The sequence below is a fragment of the Triturus cristatus genome, chromosome 4_1, assembly GCF_964204655.1.
Source record: "Triturus cristatus chromosome 4_1, aTriCri1.1, whole genome shotgun sequence".
In the NCBI taxonomy this organism is placed as follows: domain Eukaryota; kingdom Metazoa; phylum Chordata; class Amphibia; order Caudata; family Salamandridae; genus Triturus; species Triturus cristatus.
Window position 1 is genome coordinate 550,049,918 of NC_140585.1, and position 23,153 is coordinate 550,073,070.

A 23,153-nucleotide genomic window follows, 5' to 3' on the forward strand; every position below is an offset into this window, starting at 1 on the left:
AGAGGCTGCTCACCGGCGCTGCTCCTCATGTGGGCACTGCTGGCTGGAGCCTTCCTCCCCAGGGCTCTGTTATCTTCAGTCAGCGGTGTGCGGTCCTTTCTCGGCCTCGCTGCTTCACCCGGGCCCCCTCCTGGGACCCGGGACTTTCTCCTAGAGTGCGTGGAGGCGGGGTAGGCTCCTGTCCTCCTCAGGACGTCCTGGAAGGCGGGGTAGGCTCCCGTCCTCACTTCGCCGGCAACTTCCTGGGTCCGCCTTCGTTGCGAGGCCCCGCCTGCAACCAGGGTTTACTAATCTACTTCCGTGTCACCGCAGGCAGCGGCTCGGCAACGTCGCTGCAACTCCTGGGCCGCGGCAGTGATTTTCTTCTTTTCCACAGCGGCAATGAGGAGTGGGCTCCCTCTTTCTTGCACATACCAAGCGTGGTAGGCACCCGCGAGGAACTTTATAAGCGGGGTGGGCACCCGCCAACGAGCGCCACAATGCGGGGTGAGCTCCCGCCGGTCGGCAGCATGGGGGGGGGGGGGGGGGGGAGATCCCCACACTCGGGATTCCCTCCGCCTCGACCGTGCTGCAGGCCAAACTTCGACAGGGCTCCCTAGTACAGCTCAGGGCAGGGACACAGCGCTCCTCCTAATTAAAAATAAAGCGCTCTTCAAGGTAGGAGCAGAACGCTCCCCCAGCACTAGAGATACAGCGCTTCCCAGGCGCTTGAAGGCAAGGTCCAGGGAAAAGCCTTTCAGGCAAGGTCTTCAGAAGCAGGGGGAGAAAGACTGGGCCCAGGGGCCAGCTCACAGGGCCCTCCAGCAGGGAGGCAGTCCCCAGTGGCGGTCTCTCCTGGCGCCCAGCAGCAGCAGGCCCCCCTCAAGTTATGATCAGAAAGAGAACATTTTACTTGGGGTCACAGCCCAATTTTATACACAGGTTTACCTTTGTTTCAAGGTGCAGGGGAGGGGCGAACCAGATGCAACTGGTTCTTGAGCACTTTGTTTTGCTCAGCCCTTCTCCCTATTCACAGAGCAGGCCAGGGTCATCAGTCGCACCACAGGGGGCGGAGCCAGCATTGTGTGGGGAAAGCCCAGCCCTATTCAGGTCCTAGGTGTACTCCTCCCACCCATCTGGCTGCTGATCTCCCCATTCACCACTGGGTGACTCCTCCTGACTCTGGGGATTCCCTAGCCCGTCACATGACCTCAGCCAGCCAATCACGCGCCAGGCAGTCACTGCACATTTATGCCAGCGTCTAGAAGTGGCACGTCCATACTAGCTACAGTAACGCCGCACACATCATCGCGCAGCATTTAATCACACGAGTCCGCACATTCCAAACTCGCACCTGCACTCCCCACGCATCAGGAACTACCAGGGACACATACATTCCCCCATGCATTCCTATGGGAGGGCAGGCCAATCTCACTACACGCACGCACTTTACCCTGGGACACAGCGGTAAAGTGCGCAGAAGCCAAAAATTACTAACACCAGGTCACAATTAACAGCAAAATGTTTTAGGGGTGAACTTGCCAGAAGGGCCAAGTCCAACAGATCCCCAAACCACTACCTTGATGCCTTGAGATCCTTCGTCTCTATGCTGAAGCATTAGGCCTGTGGATCCACGCTAGCAAATCTTATTTGGTGGAGGTGAGGGGGACGCTAGAGGGTGCTATTGGAGCCCTGATGTCCCCATCCGGCGGAACTCCTTTAAATATCTGGGGCTTCATGTGTCATCTTACAGACTTGGCATGGGTTCTTAACTTTCAGGGCCTGACTCAGGCTCTCGATCGTGATTTACTCCGATGGGGTGGCCAGCATCGAGCTCTTCAAAATGATATGCCTCTCCTCACCTGTATGTCTTGGGGAATTTTCCCTACGCACATCACACACAGATGGTTCTACTCCCTGTCCTCCAAACTCACGACTTTTGTGTGGGCTGGTGAGTGCCACAAGGGGGTTTTCTCCTCGGTACGTAAATTGCCCTTCGACTGTAGTCTTGGGCTGTCCGATACATACATATAGTAGATGGTGGTACATCTGGTATCAATTAACAACTGGTTTGCCGGAGGAGTGGGGGGAGGCTGGATTGCAGCAGTATGAATCACCGGAGTCTGGGGGTATTGGGTTATAAGGTAAACAGGTTGATTGTGGAGGGTTTGTACTTTTTTTTAGGACGATTGAACTTACTACCCTACCCTAACTGGATCTTTAAAGACAAATTTTAGCAAGCCCTTGAACAGTAGTTGGAAGTGCAAACATCTGCTCATACTTTGAGGGCATCTCCACCTTCTGGAATGCTGCAGCCTACTCTGTGACCTAGAGGTAGGCCTTAGTGTCCTCTGGTGGGGATGCTTCGACTGGGTGGTGTTCAAATCAGAGTCACCCACGGGTCTACACTATTGTTGTCCCATGGATCATCAGAGGGCCCCGGGTCCAAGGGTCAGTCAAACGGATCATATGGACTGCCAGGGTCAGAAAAGGTGTAGGAGGACCCTGAGGAGACTCCGGAAGAGGCAGAGTAGCTTGAGTGTGGTGGAGGTAAACGTAATGGTGAAAAAAATCATCTCTAATGGATTCAGGGGAGTAGCTTTCAACAATATCTTCCGCGAGATGGGGTAAATAAAAATAAACTTCTGCCTAGTGCCAAGCAAGCGCTGGAGCCTCTGTTAGATCGGAAATTCTGATTTCTTGGACCTGGCTTCCAAGGACCATTTCACCATTGATGGAAGCTTTGGCACTGGCTGTGCCAGTATATTTCCATGTCTGAACTGGGGTGGCGTAGTGGGCAAAAGAACGATGGATTTAACCCAGATCTCTTGACTGGGGGAGAATGTCTGCATTGTCAGCATTCCGTCCATCATTTGTTTGTTGTAACGCTTTTCGCCCTAAGTGGGATGGGTATTCCCAGACGTGGGACCCGTGCTCACTACGCCACTGGAGTCAAGCTATCCTGGCTGATGACGGCTGATAGCCAGAAACCGGTCCTAGGATGCTTGATTCCGGTCCAGGGAAGACATGGCTTGGCAGTTCGGGCTGGATTGTTCCCATGAGGCACAGGGTCAAGACTGATTTGCATATGGCCATGTCTGAACTGGGGTGGCGTAGTGGGCAAAAGAACGATGGATTTAACCCAGATCTCTTGACTGGGGGAGAATGTCTGCATTGTCAGCATTCCGTCCATCATTTGTTTGTTGTAACGTAAAGTATATTTCGCGGCCCCTTGGAGTGCAAGTGGGGTGCTCTCTATGGTTGCTGTGTATAGGGCTCGAGGACGGTGAGAGTCGATACCTTTGGAAGGGGCAGACTTTGAAGCCTTGCCCCAGTGCTGACTGAAGCCCAAAGGTGGTGGTCTTTTGCATCCGCTCCATCAAAGCACAACTGCCACAGGCTTCATGCTCTAACTTGCTGTTGGGCTTTTTGTGCTTGGAGGCATGGGTCTCATGGCCACAAAGTGTAATTACAGCCCTAGAGATGGCCTTCAGTGCCAGCTCGTTATCCTGTACCTCCTTGTGGCCTAATAGACTTGAACAGCCCGACACAGCACTGGGAGCCTACTGCACTGCCAGGATTCCTAATGGGACTGCCTCTTTGCAGGCACCTTAGGGCTCTTCTTCCCCCAAAGATACTGAGAGTCTTGGAAGATGCCTGCTGGTGCATCTTTTGAAGAGACCAGCAAATTTACATTTGATACCTTAGAGTATATGGACGGAAGGTGAAGAAGAACTCACAGGACTTGTAGTGGTTTGCGGAAAGACAAGTTGCAGACTTTGTGATTGTCAGACCATGAATATTTGGAATTTCACTGGAAGCAATGTTGGAAGGGCGTACATTCCATCTCCCTTTTCCCGGCCGCATTCTCTTATGTCGAGAGCAAAAGAAAAGCATGCAAACCCTAAGGTGAGGTTGTAGAGCATTAGTAGTTAGGCCTTCAGAGGTATGTGAGAAGGAAAACAATCTAACAGGGAGATGGTGCACATTCCCCGATAAGGAGGAGGAGTCACGGCAGATCCTGTGACCTGATGAGCAACTTACCTTCTGTAAAGCTCTTTCTATTGGATACTTTATGTAGGAGGCTGGCTTAGTATATGATGCACACTTATTTAAGTGACGCACCTTGCACTAATCCAGACAGCACTTACGGTGATTCTAGTGGTCTTAGACAACCATAGAAAGCTCGCTATGTGGTGGCTCTGGAGAACAGCCTTCAGGCTTAGTCCAGAAGGAGTGTTAAGCAGCTTGGTTTACCTTAACTAATCATATAGTGTAGGTTAAACGAAAAAGAACCACACAGTGTAGTTATAAAAATAGTTATATTTATTATACACACTCACTAACACATTGGTTTATCTCCTACCCGGAGATATCAACACAATACACACAACATTTCAAAAGTAGAACAGGTAAGTAGCACATATGCACAGTGGTCTCCAGGGGGAGACCAAACCATATACTAAAAGTGGAATGCGAACTGTGGCCAAAGTCGAGACTTGGACCAGAAGACTCAGAAGAGCCAAGGAACCACCCGAGGTAAGTACCCAGGAACCCCACGGAGGATGTGTGCAGAGTGGAAACACAACCGCATACTCAACAGAAGTCAACGGGAAAGTCGCAGTAGCAGTTTTCAAGAAAGAAGGACCCTTCCCTGCTGACCTGGAGAAAACTCAGTGGAAGACTGTAGTGTCACCCCAACTGTGGATACCCCAGGAACCAAGACCCCTACACCAGGGAAGCCGGGTGCAGAGGCTCAAAGTGACACAGAAACTGCCATAGACCACAATGGAGAACTTCAGTAAAGATGCCGCTGGCAAGTAAGGTGAAAGAATCTGGTGGAATCTAAGGATGGACACTTGAAGACAAGTACCTACAAGCAGAGGGGACAGAGTGCCCAGGAGGCAAAGAAGACCAATGACCCTGGATGATGGAAGATGCAGACTAGCTGCAGCAGTGAGGACCAGGCAACGCAGTGGAAGACCAGGAGCCGTTCAAGAGCTGTCCCACGTCGGAAGTCAAGAACAGGCATGGCAGATGAAAAAGGTGCCTACTGAAGACAAAGAAGACGCTCAAGGGAACTCACAGGCAGAAGGCACAGGAGTCGCAAGAGGACTTCGAGCAGCTCACCAAAGATGCAGGCCCAAAGTGCAGAGGATGAAGTAAGGACTAAGATATTGGTAGTAAGAGATGCTGGAGCTTCTTGTAGCCTGAAGATCTCTGGAGGACAGTCAACAAGGCTTGACAATGGCAAGTCAACGCAGTGCACAGGGGTTCTGTCCCAGCAGTTCCGACAAGGAATACTGGCCTCAAACTTGCTGAGAAAACAGTGAAGGCCTCGAGGGACTTGCAGAACCACCACCTGTGTTGCTGAACCTTTCAGAGTCCGGGGAGCTCAGGAGCAGCAGACTGGTCAGCTTTGTCGTGGTGCCTGTAGATGTAGGGGAGTGACTCCTTCACTCCAAGGAAGATTACTTCAGGTGTCTTTGATGTCCACAGGCATGGAAAAGAACCTGGATGAAGCACAGGCACAGACGACGCAGAAGACTGGCAGGACGACAAGACCAGGAGCAGCAGGAGTCTTCCTTGATGCAGTCTTGGTTCCAGGTGAAGTCCAACGAAGTCCAAGGTGCCCAGAAGGTTGAAGTTTAAGTGGTTTCGGATCTGGATCTTGTCCCATGACGAATCTTAGTACCCTAGGGAAAGGGTTAGAATGATTCAGGGATTCCTCCCAGAGGAGTAGCTGGACAGAGGGGAGGATACTCAAATGTCCTTTGTTCAATTGTGCCAGAGTGGGAGCTCCCTGACTGGTTCCAACTTGAGTATGCAAGGATGCAACAAATGTACCCTTCACAGCAGTTTCCTGATGCTGGCAAGCAACCCACCCCAGCTCAATACACTAAGTCTCGTCAGGGAGGTGGTCACGCCTCCATGTGAGAGGAATCCTATTGTTCTACCGTCCTTACTCGGGCTCTGCTCAGCTGAAGGAGGGCAGAATTGAGTCAGTTGTCGGCAGCAGCACTAGCTTGCTGTTAGACCCTGGAAGGCCTGTACTGTGAATATAGGGGAGGCCCCCAGTTCATGGGATCCTACATCCAACACTAGAAATGGTGTTGGGGTAGGATTCTAACATGTTTGACACCAAACATAACCGGTATCAGTGCAGCCAATATATAGTTTGACATCTCGTAATTGACTTGATGTCCACTATATGTATTAAATGGCTGACCGCACTTACAAAGACTGGAGAATCGACTCCTGAGTTTGTAGGGGTGTCCTGCACATGCAGGGCATCCTCAAACTTATGACCTAGCACCCTCCCTTCAGGATGCCTTAGGGGTGAAATAGGTTTTAAGTGCAGTGACCTCAGATATAAGGACACTTACATCTGTGGTGAGTGGTGCTAGCACCAGCTCACACAGGCTGCAATGGCAGGCCTATAGTCACAGTTCGAGTGGTCTCTCATGGGTGGCATAATACATGCTGTTGACCATGGGAGACCCCTGGTGTACATATGCCCTGGGTACCTTAGTACCATATACTAGGGACATAGAAAGGTACACCAGTAGCCAATTGGGAACATACCAACGTACTTACCATAGTCAAATTAAGGGAGCCAGCACAGTGACTGTGGTCCTGATTAGCAGGATCCCAGTAAGAATAGTCAGAAAACAGAGTAGCACCAGACAAAAAGTGGGGGTTACCATGCTAGAAGGATCCTACCGTCCTACACGCAGGAGTACTGCCTTTGAGTTTCCAGGTCCAGTCTGATGTTTGGGGGAATATTCATAAAGTAAATCTGTGATTAGAATTATCCATCAGAAAGACATCATCAAAAAATAACTTGCAAATGTTCAAGCCCAACACTAGATGGCAGGAGTATGCAGAGCATGTATCAACATCCACCCATGCTACAAACAATGCTGTAATACAATATTTTGTTCAGAGTCCATTAGAGGGGTAATGTTTAGAACATGCTTTGGCGATTAAGTTTTATAGCTTCTCTTAATATATCCATGCATTCTTGGGGAAGCAGAAGCGTCCTATAGTGTAACTATAACATTTCACGTGCCAGATCACAAGACAGAGCATTGTGGAGCTTGGATGCAGTAACTAGCCCTGTTGCTATCAGAACAGGTCTGTGGGCAGTTGTAGCTTTTCATAAGGGTGGACTGACATTTCAGAGAGAAGAGTATACCACACACAAGAATGTGTTACACTGAAATCAGAAATATTTTCCTGACCACAAACAGTTAGTGTTAGCAGGGAAAAGGGTATTAAAAAAAACAAATCAGCTGTTTCATATTACATTACCAGAAGCCTGTACATGAGGATCCCAGGGGGCCACGTTTTGGCCTTCTGCACTGTGATATGTGGCAGTTGGCATTCTGCATTGTGATGTCTGGCAATCTGAGGTAATGCTGCTGTGCCCCAAAGTTGGAAATTCTGATTTAGTAGTTGCAAGTTGATCTCCTACTGTAAGTTTCCCATCGCATCTTGCTGAGATCAGCAAAGTTATTGCCCATCCCCAGCAGGTGTTCTGTCAGCAGAGATAATTGGTGACGGATTGCCAAATGCTAGATTGCCCATGCAAATTTTAAAAGAAGCATTGAGTGTATCCCCTTGTTTATGGATGTAATACATGGTGGTCAAGACACCGGTTCAGATGAGAACCACACAATAATAACTAAAGGTAAAAAAAAAACTAGAAGGGCTAACTAGACGAAAATGAATTCCAATACACTGATGGTTAAGAAACAATACTGGGGGGAGGGGAGATATCAATAACCTGGAGTAGAGAACCCATGTGAGCTCCTAAACTCACAACGGACAAGTGGTGGTCACCTTAGACACCTTTGCCATTATCCTCATTATGCACGGAGGGTATTGTTTTTTATTTATTTTGCTGATGACCTTGGCTGAATGGATGTGGCTGGTACTGCGGTCTAGGGACTTCCAGCTATTTTGATGCCGCTCAGCCTTGTGATTTACCGAACCCCATCTTCTGTTGCTGATACAGGACATCCGTGGACTTTGCTATGTCCATGTTTTTCTTGATCTCTTCCAGCATTTTATTCCCCTGGGAGTAAATTAAGGGCCAGATGTATGACCCGTTTTTGCATGCAAAAACCTACAGGGCCATGTACAAACCCTATTTAGCTAACCGCAATTTATTTGCAACCCGCTAAATAGGATTTGCGACTCGCTATTAGGAAGGGGCGGTCTCTTCCTAATAGCGACACCAAATACCATGTATGTAATTGCGGTGGCAAAACAGTTGCAGTTCACCCACTCACAAATGGGAAGGGGTCCCAAGGGGACTCTTTCCCCTTGGTGACTGGCTCTAAAAATATTTTTTAAGGGCAGGCAGTGGTTTCAGACACCACTAACTGCCCTTAAAAAATGAAACGAAGAAGTTTCATTTTTCTTTTTTTTTTAAAAATGCATCCAGTTTTCCTTTAAGGAAAATGGGCTACATTAAAAAAAACACTGCTTTATTTAAAAGCAGTCCCAGACTTGGAGGTCTGAGGAGCTCTGCAGGCCACCATACCTGGGAAGGCCAGCCATTACCAATGGGGTCGCAAATTGCGAGGGCCTCATGATTATGCATAAAGCAAGCAATTTGCGGCCCCAATGGGAATCGCAATCAGTGTCACAGACACTGTAGTACATTCCAATTTGCGACTCGCAAATTGCGAGTGGCAATTGCGACTCGCAAATTGGGGGGTCGTACATCTGGTCCTAAGTATTTACCATCAAATTGCTTCCCATTTAGGTTTTTGCTGGACATTTGGTCAGAAAAGTCAGAGGTGGATCGTGCATCAATAAATATAAATTGTCCTCTGCCTGGCATCAGGTTGTTCGCCTTCACCTCATGGTATGAAGTCGAGACTGCACTCTGCTTTGGCATCGGCCTCAGTGTTGAGAGCTGCTTCTTGGTGTCAAGGATCAGGGCCTCAGCTTCCAGAGTCTGATGGCATGAAAGTGGACTTGTACTGCAGATAGAGGTCGCTCTCAGAGGGAAGGATCCTCAGTTTCTGCTGAACGTATATTATGAGGTCTGCCCCCAAAAGAAGGATCTTCAGTGTTTACTCAAGTCCAAGCCTATTGGGACTAGTACCTGGTGTTGGACCCAGACACCTTGAGTGTATTCTTTATCCTGGGTGCATCTGTGGAGTGCCTTGGAGAGTCTTACTCTCCGGAATCAGAGTCATGCGAAGAAACAAATGTAGGGCTCCAATCCCCACGGGTTACCAGGCTACCATCCCTTAGCTGTTGTGTCAGAGGTGAACTGGGTAGAGTCTTGATGCTGCATCACTGAATAGTGAGCCAAAGGCATTACATGCCGAACAGGCAGTTTCTTTGTGGTCCGTCAAGAGACAGAGGTTACAGACCCAATGTAGGCCTGGCTAAGAGAATTTGTTACTATATGAGGCAAAATTTAAATGGTGTATTCTCCATATTGACCTTACATACAAGTCATTTTCATACAACTATCACCGGTACTGGACCTGAAGCTTTGATTACAGAATTATCTTTTTGGTAGGTTATCTACAAATCTCTTTCAATCAATCAACCAATCAGGGGTTTATAAAGCGCGCTACTCACCCGTGAGGATTTCAAGGCGCTGGGGGAGGAGGGGAAGGTGGACCGTGGCTCCGTGTCAGTCGAAAAGCCAGGTCTTGAGGTTCTTCCTGAACGTGTGCCGAGTTGGGGAGCCTCTGATGTTCACAGGGAGCTCGTTCCAGGCCTTTGCTGCGATGTATTAGTAGGCCCTCCCACCAGTTCTGCTTCTGCGGATGCGGGGGACCACTGCCAGGGCAAGGTCAGCGGAGCGGAGGTTCAATAGTCTCTTGTTGAGGTATTTGGGTCCGATGACGTTGAGGGATTTGTAGGCGTGGGTAAGGAGTTTGACGATGACCCTCTTTTCGACGGGGAGCCAGTGGAGGCTTCGTAGGTGTTGGGTCATGTACTCGTGGCGCGAGTCTGGCTACGGTGTTCTGGAAGGTTTGGAGTTTGTGCAGAAGAGTCTTGTTGATTCCGGAGTAGAGCGTGTTGCCGTAGTCCCATCTGCTGGTGATGCATGCGTGGGTGATGGTCTTTCTGCAGTCGGGGGTGATCCATTTGAAGTTCTTGCGGAGGATGTGCAGGCTGTTGAAGCTGGTGGAGGTGACGGCGTTGATCTGACGGTTCATAGAGAGGGTGGCGTCCAGGATGATGCCAAGGTTCCGAGCGTGGTCTGTAGGGGTCGGTGGGCTCCCGAGGGCAGAGGGCCACCAGGTGTTGTCCCAGGCGGTGGTGCAGGGTCAGACGATGAGGACCTCGGTTTTCTCTGAGTTAAGCTTCAGGCAGCTGTCCTTCATCCAAGCTGCCATGTTCTTCATTCATTCCTGGAAGCATAGTCTGGCGTCTTCGGGATTGTTCGTGAGCGAGAGGATGAGCTGAGTGTCGTCAGCGTAGGATACGATGTCTAGCCCCTGCTGTCCGACGATGGCGGCGAGGGGGGCCATATAGACGTTGAAGAGCATGGGGCTGAGTGAGGATCCCTGGGGTACTCCGCAGCTGATTTCCGTAAGTTTGGAGAGGAAGGGAGGGAGGCAGATCCTCTGGGTTCTGTCAGAGAGGAATGATTGGATCCAGTCGAGGGCGGCTCCTTGAATTCCTGCGTCGTTTAGCCTAACTGCAAGCGTGCAGTGTGAGACGGTGTCGAAAGCTGTGGAGAGGTCTAGAAGGATAATGGCTGTGGTGTGTCCTTGATCCAGTAGTATGCAGAAGTTGTTGGTGGGAGCGAGGGGGGCAGTTTCGGTGCTGTGGCTGCTGCGGAATCCGGATTGGGAGGCATCCAGGAGGGAGGTCTCTTCTATGAAGGAGGTCAGCTGGGTGTTTACGATTCTCTAGGTGACTTTGGCCGCGAAAGGGAGGAGAGAGATGGGCCGGTAGTTTTTAAGGTCTGCAGGGTCAGCTGTAGGTTTCTTGAGGAGGGGTTTTACCTATGCCCGTTTCCAGTCTGGGCAGATGCCCGACTGAGGGAGGCGTTGATGGTTCTTCTTGTTCGGGTGCGATGACGGTGGAGGGCCTGTTGAATATGTGAGGTGGGCAGGGGTCCGTAGGTGCTCCCAAGTGGGTTTTCTTTGTGGTCGCGGTGATGAGTTTGACGGTAGCGTGGTCCCAGGATGTGATGGTAGGCTTATCGGCGGTGGTCAGTAGGGGGGTGGTGTTTGTCGTAGGTTCGTTGAAGTTGTCGTAAAGTGCAGGGGTAACTCCCCAGCCCCCCACCTACCCTCCACCCCCTTTTTTAGTCTTTAAAAGTTACAAGCAAAAACTGCATCCTCAGAGAATAAGCAGAGTTTGTTTATGAGACTGCTGAATCTCCTTTAAGGTTTAAAACTGTGCTTAGAAAGTGTGTGTAACCCTTATTTATGGCTAGGAAAAGGGAATTTGTCCCACCACCTGGGATTTCCACACAAGGTCCAGGCTACTATCACTTGTGTACTGTCTAAACTTGACTACCCCAATAGCCTCTACCACGGATCATCTTTAACAACTATGAAAAGACTACAAAGGATTAAGAACTCTGCTACCAGACTACTCCAACATATAAAGCCACAAGCCTACATCTCCCCAGCCTTGAAGGCCCTACATTGATTATCGGTTGCCAGAATATCCACATTAAAGCTGTTTTGTATGACCCACAAAGCGATAAATGGAAGATGGCCTCTGTTCATCAGGAACAAAATCCTCAAATACATTCAACAAAGGAACCTCCGCTTACGATAGGCACCTCGCCTTAAAATTCCACCATACAAGAAAAAAACCATAGGTGGCACATTTTTCTCTATTCAAGCACCCATACTATGGAACTATTTACTCTCAAACATAAGATCCACCGATACCTATCTTATCTTCAGAAAACGACTCCAGTTGGTTCTTCTCCACATAACCACCATACTCAAACATAATTGTACAGCAAATCTGTGTATATAATTGCTTATCTGGATTAGATGTATGTATCTATATATGTCTATTCCTTGGTATAAATGTGAATAATAATTATCTTTATAAATATATGGGGTAGTTCGTGCTTAGGCCCCTGTAACCTTTTGTCCAAATAAGATACCCACGACCAATTTGCGTCCTTTTCTTCCAACATCATGAGGATTTTAAAGGTACCCAGGGTTTGAGTATTGCTCTAGAGGAGACCCAGAAATAAGGCAAAATACAGTTACATTTTGAGGTTTTTTTCTTTTTTGAAAAATGGGGGGACAGTGCTGCAGAAGAAAGTGTCTGTTTTTTCCCCTGCAAATTGTATCAACAAAGGGTTTGTGGTCCTGAAATGACCATCCTCCCAGCTTTCAGGGAAAGGCAGTCACTTGTCAGAAAACCAAAGTTTTCTACACAGTTTTTTGCATTTTACTGGGACATAGCCTATTTTTGCTACTTTTTGTGCTTTCAACCTCCTTCAAGCTAGTGGTAGAAATGGGTGTGAAAGCAATAACGGATCCTGGAAAGCTATAAATTTCAGAAAAATATAAATAATTCTGAATTTGGCAAGGGGTCATTTGTGTAGATTCTACACATTTAAAAAAAAATAGAAACTAACAGTTGAAAGTAAGCAATATTGAAAATGTTTTGAAAAAGACAGCCATTTGTGCCAATGTTTTCACCTGCAACTTCTTCGAAGTATGCCAGATTTTTAAAGCAATATACAGTTACATCCACTGGACTCTTCTGGTTGTGGGGATATATAGGACTTGTAGGTTCACCAAGAAGCCGAGGTACCCAGAGCCAATAACGGAGCTGCGTCTTGCAATGGTTTTTCATTGGGTACCGGGTATATAGCAATTCATTATGTAAAATATAAAGAGTGAAAAATAAGTATCAAGGATGTCGATGTATTTTCGAAATGGGAGAAAAATATAGAGTTTAGAAGCAGTAGTTATTTGCACATCTCCGACATTTTGGGTACCCATACAAGCATGTGAATTATAGGACATTTTTCAAAGTGACTTCTTTTTTACACATTGTCTTACATTTGGAAGGCAGATATACATAGAAAGTCAATAGGTAATAACAGTTGCTCTACAATTCTGAGTTCCCCTAAGTCTCCCAATAAAAATGGTACCTCACTTTTGTGGGTAGGCCTAGTGCCCGCGACAGGAAATGGGCCAAAATGCAGCGTGGACACATCACATTTTCACAGTGAAAACTGACCCTTATTTTGCAAACTGCCTAGCTGTGGATTTTGAAACCTAGCAAACCTATACATTTTTTTTAAACTAGACACCCAGGGGAATTCAGGGTGGGGCAACTTGCGTGGCTCTTACCTGGTTCTGTTACCCAGAATCCCCTGCAAACCTCAAACTTTCAACAAAAAAACAAAAAAAAAAATCTCACATTTCTGTGATATCAAGATCTGGAATCTGTATGGATCCACAAAATTCCACCTACCCCGCATTCCCAAAAGTCTCCCGATGGAAATGGCACCTCACTTGTGTGGGTAGGCCTGGTCCCCGCGACAGGAACAGCCCACAACGCAACAAGGACACGTCACAATTTTACAGGAATTCTGGGTAGGAAAACATTGGGGGATTCACGCAAGCCATACCTCCCTGGACTCCCCAGGTTGCCTAGTTTTCAGAAATGTGTGGGTTTGGTAGGTTCCCATCGATGGCAGCCGAGCCTGGGGCCAAATATCCAAGTGCCCTCCTTGCAAAACCAGCTTGTTTTGTGATAGGTAATTTGTATGTCTCCACAGTACGATTTAGGCCATTTACTGACTCCGCCACTATGCCTACCCACACAAGTGAGGTACCATTTTTATTGGGAAGCCGGGGGAGGAACGCTTGGGGGTAGACAATTTGTGACTGCCCAGTGATCCCACGACTTTCCCCACACAGAAAAGTGAGGAAAATGTGATATTTCTTTAGCTAAATTTATGGTTTGCAGGGGATTTTGGGTTGGAAAATGTTGGGAGATCCATGTAAGCCACACCTCCCTAGACTCCCCTGGGTATCTAGTTTTCAGAAATGTCTGGGTTTAGAGGGTATCCCTACAGGTCTGCTGAGTCCGGGACCAAAAATACAGGTGAAACCCTTGAAAAACCAGGGCGTTTTGGGATAGATAGGTGGGCACCTGTGTTTTTAGTCCCAGGTTTGCAGACATCTAGGGGAACCTAAAAAACCCAGACATTTCTGAAAACTAGACACCCGTGGGAGTCCAGGAAGGTGCGGCTTGTGTTGATACCCCAACCTTTTCCTTCCAAGAAATTGCTGCAAACCTCAAATTTTGCAAAAAGTCAAATTTTTCTCTAAAATCTGTGTGGGAAAGTTGTGGGATCACCGCACAGCACAAATTTCCTACCACTCAGCGTTCCCCTCAGTCTCCCAATAAAAATGATACCATACTTGTGTGGATGGGCCAAGTGCCTATGAGATGGAAGGGCCAAAAACGTGTAGAGATTGAGGGGGTCCAAAGGGGACAAAAGGGCAGTTTGTTTATACATTTTTAGGCTGACGCTACTTTGGGCACCCACCCAAGTGAGGTATCATTATTCGCAGGAAACCAAGGGGAATGCTGGGTAGTAGGAAATGTGTTCCTGTGCTGGGATTCTACAACTTACCCACACAGAAATGTAAGGAAAATGTGACTTTGTAAGTAAATTTGAGGTTTGCAGGGGATTCTGGGTAAGAAAACTCTGGGACCCATGCAAGCCACACGGCCAGCCAAGAGTCAGTCCACACACACACCACCAGCCAAGCGCTATACATGCACACCGCCAGACAAGCACGGCTGGACTGGGAACAGCAACCAGCCCTGGCAAATTGCCGCTCAACCAGCCCTGGGAGGAGGGGGAAGGTGGGTGGTGGTGGGTGATAGTAAGAAACACTACTCCCGCTTTTGTTACAGGAGCCCAATATTGCAGCACTGCTGCAAAACCGGTCCCCAGGGAAAAAACACCACCCACGGCCTGAAAACACCTCCCCACCGCTCCAGCCCACCGGGGAAAACCCCGGTGCCCACTAAGACCAGTACGGCCCTGCAGCCAAGCACCATCCAGTGACACAGCCAGCCGAGCACCAGTCCACATACACCGCCAGCAAAGTGTCACTCCACGCGCACCACCAACCAAGAGCCAATCTACACACACTGTCATCAAGCGCAAGTCCACCCACACCATTAGCCAAGTGCAGTTCCACACACACCGCCAGCAAAATGCCAGCCAAAGGTCAGTACACGCAGAGTGTTAGCCAAACTCCAGTTTACACACAGACAAATTCTCCCTGGTTTTTAGTGATTTTCTCCCCTTGTTTGGTTGCAGATGAAAATAAAAATACAATTGAAACAGCCAAAATGTGTGCCTTAAAAAGAATTAAAAAATACAAATAAAAAAAGGAGATACCCGTGCCTATGGGACTTCGCACTAGCATGCCCATAAACATATCCCTGGTGCCTAGTGAGCTTTCTAAAGGGGGGGAAGATAAGGGGCTATCGCCCAGATCTGCCGCCTGGGGCAGGGGGGGGGATGAGCCTTTTTTGTCGGTGGGGGCATTAGCATGCCCATTGTTGGTAGCCCCCACCCCTAAGTATTGAAAAAAAAAAACTACCCCTGGTGTCTAGGGGGCTTTCTGCCTCTCCAGGGGGTGTGGGGCAGATCAGGGGCTATAGCCTCATCTCTCACCAAGGTGGAGCAGAAAGACTGGAATTTTGCAGGTGGTGGGGGCATTGGAATGCCCATCTCGGGCAGCCCCCACCCATAAATTCAATATAAAAAATAATCCGTGGCATGCAGAAAGACTGATTTTCCCCAAATTATTTTGGGGGGAGGAAAGGCCCTTGCCCAAGGGGCCACACCCCCTCCCTGGTGTCCAGTGGGTGGATCCCTGCTTGGGGATCAGCCTCCTGGGGTGATCCGCAAGCAAGGATCCACTAGGCAGGGGTACCATTGGAAAGGGGAGATTTTCCCCTTTCCAATGATACCTCTCCTGTCTTTCTACATGCTCGGGGGCTGAGATAGACCCCATAGCACATAAAAAACAAAACTGAAATGAGCCTCTTGGCTCATTTAAGTTTCGGTTCCACTGAAATGACGCCAGCGTGACGTGCGCGCAGGATCGATATTTCATGGAAACCAGGGGAACATCCTGTGGAGCTGGGAAGAAACCCCTCTGGTGCCCGCACTAGAGGGATTTCCAGTGCCATGGCATCAAACGCGCGGGAGCCATCCGAAGCCTAGGAGCACTTTTGCGTCGGACGGCACCCACGTGTACAATGCACAGAGAGGGTTAACAAATGTACATATTACTTGAGGTTATAATATTTATGTTTAACATGTATATAGGTCACTGTATAAATAAAAAAAAAATTATCATAACTATTTACAATTGTTTCACTGTTGAATTAGAAGTAAAAACAAAAAGACAAAAACAAATATATTTGCTTAAAGTACAGCAACACATGAAAGTTTGAGTTTATTAAATACAACTTAAGTCTAGATATACCTCCTTCCATATACACACACACACACGTACAAACACCTTCCATTTAATTATGTCTCTTTAAACAAACACCTTCCATTTAATTATGTATCTTTAAATGTATTACTTTTCTCCTAATTCAGCATCTCCAATGCATTATCCTTTATCTCACCATATAACACTCAATATTTCCTCTACCTCCACTATGACTCATTCTACTACTTGAAATCCAAAATAACCCTTTCTAGACCCTTCCCTCCTCTACCCCTCCTTGTATCATCTCAACCTCCAACTATTCAGATCTCCCAGACAGGCCTTTCTAAACCCTTCCCTGATGTATTCCTCCTACATTCATTCAATACCTCATCTCTCTCCCTAATCTACTTTGCGACTCTTCCCTCCCCCATCTCTCCTTTACACATCCCAAATCTGCTCCTACTGCTATGATCACCAAATAAACACTTTCTAGACCCTTCTCTCTTCTATCCCTCCACTATCCTTTTCAATTCAACTAACAGACTTACATGTCCACTGCTCAAATTAATTTCATATTTCCATATACAAATTTACCACTAATACATTTTCGATTTCGGAGTAGTGTGCTACTCACCAAAAAGAACTTGCACCACGTCAAAGGTAGTACGCGCTTTATACATACAATTACAATTTGCTATTCCCTTGGTGTCCCAAGACTCAACTCAGGTTGTCAGTCTCTCACCAAAAGGCTTTCGTGCCTTAACCCAGTGGGCTGAGCTTATCACATGTACTAGCGTTGTGGGTCTCAATCGGTCTTTCTCACTTATTTTACCCACTTCCACTAGTTACAGCTTCTCTTATTCGCAAAATGGCTGATTTGATATGGTAGCCTAATGACCAAAACCACTTATAAATTTTACCTTTTCAGTGGTGACCTTTGAAAGATCTTTGTAAAGAAGCTTTCGAATGTATTCTTGTAAAGGTGGACGCTTCTTTCTCACAGTTTTCTCTGCAGGAGGAGGATTGCAATAATAGTAAGCATTCTCAACCATTGTGACGTAACGTGCATCCAGATGCATTGCTTGCTTCTTACGCATCATTTGTTCCTGAAAACAAACATTTTATAAATTAATTTCCACTTTATAAACACGATTCAGCTTATTCTCACTCAATATTTGTTCACATTATTTCAATATTTACAGTTAATTTGGTATTATCAGGGGAAGGGGGAATGGTCCCAACCAGCAGACTTTTTCTCCACAGTGGTTGCAAAGAACTTAATGAGCATTTTAGGTAAATCTTCCTGGTTTTACTCTAGCTTGATATACATAAGACTATGAAGTTGTGATGCTTTTTTCTCGTTACTGGACACGCATGTACAGGATCCCCGGAACACCATTTTTTCATATGTTTTACACACGCAAAAAAATGCCATACCTGAAAGAGGCAACGTTTTTCTACATATCATTTTTGGCAACTCCAATTACCCGAATTAAATGCATAGTATAGTTGGTGAAAACACCGCAGAAGTAAAGGGAAAATATAGTCTGCAATAGGCTAAGGACAGACAGTGTTACGTTGAATATGCATCTTTAACCAATTTCTGAAGCAGCCAGCCTTCAGTGACGAGTCCTTGAGGCAGTTAAGTTTCTAAGGAAATGCACTGAAAGGATCCTCCATGACACACTTTACACTAACATCAAGGATTCAGAGAGAATATCATGGACATAGAACTAATATTATAGATAATGTAACTTGTACCCTCTCTCTGATAGCCATAAACAGAAGGACAGAATAAAAAGCTAATAAATGGACACCTTAGAGGAGGGTTCCAAAGTTGAAAGTGAAGAGATGATTTTAATTCTCCTAGGGAACTAAAGCATGCACTGAGGGATGACCTACCATAGTATCAGTCCTGGAGTCAGAGTCAATGCAGTAATGTTTGGTGAAAGAGTAGACACCTTCTAGCTGCTGCTTCTTATCAAGGGAACTGTGACTGCTTTTCTCCACCCCACAAAAGTAGAATGTGCTTGTGGCTTACACAAAATGGGTCTGTTGTCCTCCTGATAATATAATTATGGAGAGCACTATTCACCTAGCTATGCTTTGTTAACATGAAGCATGACTGACCGGATTTCCCTGTAAGTTATAAACAAGGGGTTTGTTTCTCTAATGTCTTTGGTTCCATCCAGGTAATATTTTACAGCTCACGTCACATACAGGGAATGCTGAGATCTTTCTGTCGGTGACTAATGTACTGGAAAGAAAATTGTAGGTGAGATTAGGTGGTTGCCATAAAAAACCAATACCACTTCTAGCAAAAAAGAGGAACTTGTTCTTAAGTAAACCTTTGTAACGATGGAAAACATAACTTATTTCCTCAGAAACCAAATCTTAAAACTCGCTCATCTCGCTGATAGAAGATACACCCTCCAGAAAAGCCAATTACCATGAAAGTTACTTGAATACCCACCTTGTGCAAGGGCTCAAATGGAGGACCCATTAATGTGGAGACCCATTCATTTGAAGAACAGTGTTCACCATCCATGGGGCACAATGTGAACCGCAGGTAGTACCTGTAGTCAGGCAGGACAGGAGCATGGAAATAGGTGTACTGCAAGTTCAGCACAGACTTCTAGTCTCTAGGATAGACAGAACCTGAGCTTCCTGAATTTCTCTGTTTTCAGTAAGAAATTGAGAGGGAACAGTATGTCTATCTTGGCACCAGAAAGTAGCGTGAATAGCAACCACGACTTAATTCTGATGGCCATTACAGACTAATGGGGTAACGTAATCAACATCCAAGAAGCCTTAGTAAAGTTTAAGAGCACTTCACCACATTCGGCCGAGAGTCTGAGATGGTGGGTCATTGAGAAAGTGAACATAAATTCCTGGGGGGGCAATTTCATCAATACCCTGAACTTTAGAGAGTGGAAATGGATACACACTTTCGACACAACCCTAAGAGGATTGAATGATTGTGAGGAAATTGCCAGGCAGGCAGCCACCTTGAACAATGGCTGAAGGTTAGATACTGTTGTGTTGATAGTCCTGCATGTTTCCTGTATTAGTGTGGACATCCACAGAATGATTTGTAATGAACATTTTCCTTTTTGATATATACGTATATAAACAGGTTTCTTTTTTAATTTCACATTAGTGTATAATACACTTCATCGGGCTTATACATTGCGATAATAAATGTATCCTCTCTCATATATTTGTATGTAAACGTGTGTTTAAATAAAACTTTCACATTTATGTGTAATACGCTACATCCGGATGGCATATTGCTGTAAATCATGTTTTGTCTTTATCTGTAACCTTAAACCATAATTGAGGTTTTAGATTATGATTGTGTGTAATACTATAACAATGTTGTTTTTCATTAATATGTGTTTATTCTGTGATGAGCCGTATAGTACCCACTTCATTTTGTCATATTTTTCACAAATTAAGTGTAGAGATGCGTTAGTCTACAAGTACACTAACAAGTAGATTAATATCTTCTTTCTGATTGACTTTTGCTCCAGGAGTCTTTTCTCCAATACTCTCTCCCAACCAGCACACTCTTTGGGTTTGTGGGTGAGCGAGTTGTCCGAGTGACGTACGCCGTTCCGACTCCGACGTGCATGTGACGCGTGCACGCAATAGGCTCCTTTAACCATGGGATTCCCCGCGTGTCTGTCAGATTCTGAAAGCCATCGAAGGGCGAGGAGCTCTTTCTCCTGTGACTCAACCACAATTGAAAGGTAAATAATTGGCTCTAGTGTACTGGATTTTATTTTCCACCTATGCCGTTCCTTTTCCTCACTTAATGGATACATTCACGGTGAATTGTATTGGGTTTTGGATACCCATACTGGCATCCTGATTGGCAATCGAATGAGCAATCCGAATCCAACTCTATTTTACTATGCAGGTTATTGTCCTTCACTGATCTTCTCAAAAACGTCTTTTTAGTTATTGCATTATTTGATCCTCTCAAACACATTTTTGCCTCTATTTACAAACTACCCAGCGACCGGAGCTGTGCTTTGGTCCACTACTACCAGGCACCAGATATAGGTCAGTAGTGCACGCACCCACTTTAAAACACCACATCAATTCTTAATACAAGAATTATTTTAATTTTGTGTTTATCCTGGTCAGGTTGCCTCTTACACTGCCCCCTGTCCTGAAGAAGGGTCTTCTTCAGGACAGGGGGCAAGCAGAGGTTGTAAATTACACTCTATGGATTAAGCAGGGTCGAAACGTCGACTGATACCCTAATCCTGGGCCTGTACTACACTATATCTCCCCGTCCCCAACACTAGATGATGATTTATTTCTGTTCTCAACAAAAAATGTCTAAAAAAAATGGAGGACCAAGAATTGCTTTTTACAGGCCGAACCACACTAGTGTACTTTCCAACTGGTTCGATCTCTGGCTGATTTTCCCACAACGCTTATGAAAATGGAGTCTACGAAAGCACTGGGGAGCCTTTTGGCTGTGGTGGCTGGACTGTAATGGACGTGTAGCCCCTACTGTGGCCACGGAAGGTTAGCATGGGGCCATGGAGAGGCCCAAGGATCTGGCAATAGTTCAGCTGTCTTTAAGCGCTCCAGCTCTGAATCTGCCTGGTCTCCGAAGAGACCGCTTCCATGGAAGGACACGTCCATAAGGAATACTTGGATATGCGCCGAAAACCCAATCAACGTTAGCCAGGCGTGCAGGTTGAGTGCCACTGGTGATGCAACCGATATGCCTAGTGAATTGGTTGTTTCCAGTATGCATCGAACGGTGAATTTTGCTGCATCTCTGCCATCTGAAATAGCCTGTGACAGTATGGCTCAGGCCTACTCTGAACCATGGGCAGCCCTTGAGCAACAGAATCCCAAACCGCAAGCAGTGCTCACAAACCGCTTTGAAAGGCAAGCAGAAAAGAACATATTACCAATGGTGTCCAGACTTTTGGATTCCCTAGCCGGTGGTGTGGTACGGAATGCGCCAGGAATGAATTTGGAAGTGGTGGCCTGGACTACCAGTCTCTGCATTGTGGTGCTGGGTGAGGAAAGCGGAGTTTCCCGGAGTGGGGAAATGGAAAAATAAAATTGTCCTATGTAGTGGTGCCCCTGTGCAGGGTTTGTCACAGGCCCTACACAAATTCAGCAGGAGCAAGAGTAAGAAGGGGCTCTGAGGAGGTGACTCCTGGCTGAAGCATCTGTCAAGACATTCGTCTCGCCTGCCACCAAGAGTAGCTGAAGGTCCAAGACTCAGCCACTCTCCTCACCACCACAGCATAGGTCTCATCTACCGTATCCACACTAGGACAGTATCTGCTAAGGGGTGCAGATAACTGAAATTTGCTAGCTCCTGGCAAAATGCAATTGTCCTATGTAGTGGTGCCCCTGTGCAGGGTTTGTCACAGGCCCTACACAGAAATTCAGCAGGAGCATCAGTAAGAGTAAGAAGGGGCTCTGAGGAGTTGACTCCTGGCTGAAGCAGCTGTGTCAAGACATTTGTCTCGCCTGCCACCAAGAGTAGCTGAAGATCCAAGACTCAGCCACTCTCCTCACCACCACAGCATAGGTCTCTTCCACCGTATCCACACTAGGACAGTATCTGCTAAGGGGTGCAGATAACTGAAATTTGCTAGCTCCTCATATCAGTTATCATTGGCTTCCTGAAGGTGGTTGTAGGTATAAGGATACTCAGATCCTCCCCAATCATTCTGCCAAAATACCATAGGCACAGGCTCAGACAAGAGAGTCGAGTCCTTGTCACCGGCCGCTTCGGCGTCAGACAGTGCCAGTCTGGCTCTGTATTGGGAACAATGATTGGCTCGGTAGTGCCAAGAATGGGGTCGCTGAATCAGGGGGTGTGGAGTAGACCAAAAGTAAGGATCCGCGTGGGAGCGAGTCCTTGAGTGACGTCGTTCCCAGTCCTCTTTCGAAGACCTGGACTCAGTGAATTCAAACAGCGCTTCAACATCTTTGATTTCTTTGCGTTTTGTGGGACTTAACCAATGACTGAGTACAATGAAGAGCACCTAGCAAGACTCCGGGAAAGGACACAGAACCTTCCTCAGGCTGAGACTGGGAGTAGATGGAGACGACCAGCGTCTGGTGACTAGGATTTCAAGTAGCGCTCCGTCAGTGCCTTGGGGTTCATGGTGCGGCAGTTCTCACAAGTCTTGAAGTTATGGTCCACCTTCAAGCACTACAAGCAACCAAGATGGTGGTGTGTCACAGACATCTGTCTGTGACAGGATCCACAGGGCTTAAACCTCAATGGGTTCTTGGGGGACATCCCTACACACTGGTCTCGAAAAAAGATTTGAAAAAGTCAGTCAAAAAACTGGAGGTAGCTCTCTGCGCTGAATTGCATGGAAAGAAAAAAACCGATGTCAGCAGCCGGGCTGGTTCCTATATAGGCACCATGCACGTCACTTGTTGCCTCGGTATTGCCATGTATTTCAAGATATATTCGTAGTCTTATCTTGTGAGCCTTTGTTAGTGGCTGTAATCATTTCAATTAACTGAACAAATTAAATACAATTCTTCTTCTTGATGGACGACAGAAAGGTCTTGTGACCTAACCGGATGACACGCAGCTCCAGAATACTGATGTAATACCATGGTTCCAGCAGAGATTAGAGGCCTCTGTTCTCCACTTCACTCAGATATCCCTCTCCCAACCCAGATTTGATGCATCGGCTACCACTATGACCTCCAGATAGG

The 23,153-nt window shown here is 46.8% G+C and overlaps 1 protein-coding gene across 9 annotated transcripts in view; it reads right to left on the bottom strand.

Moving 5' to 3' along the window:
* UPF2 (UPF2 regulator of nonsense mediated mRNA decay) overlaps positions 1-23,153 on the bottom strand; it is a 1,571,752-nt gene that overhangs the window by 1,061,887 nt on the left and 486,712 nt on the right. For all 9 annotated transcript variants that reach the window (XM_085652863.1, XM_085652867.1, XM_085652865.1 and 6 more), the window contains one exon: positions 17,351-17,536. In XM_085652863.1, coding sequence (XP_085508989.1) covers positions 17,351-17,536 — 186 coding nt within the window. The remainder of the gene's footprint in view (positions 1-17,350; positions 17,537-23,153) is intronic.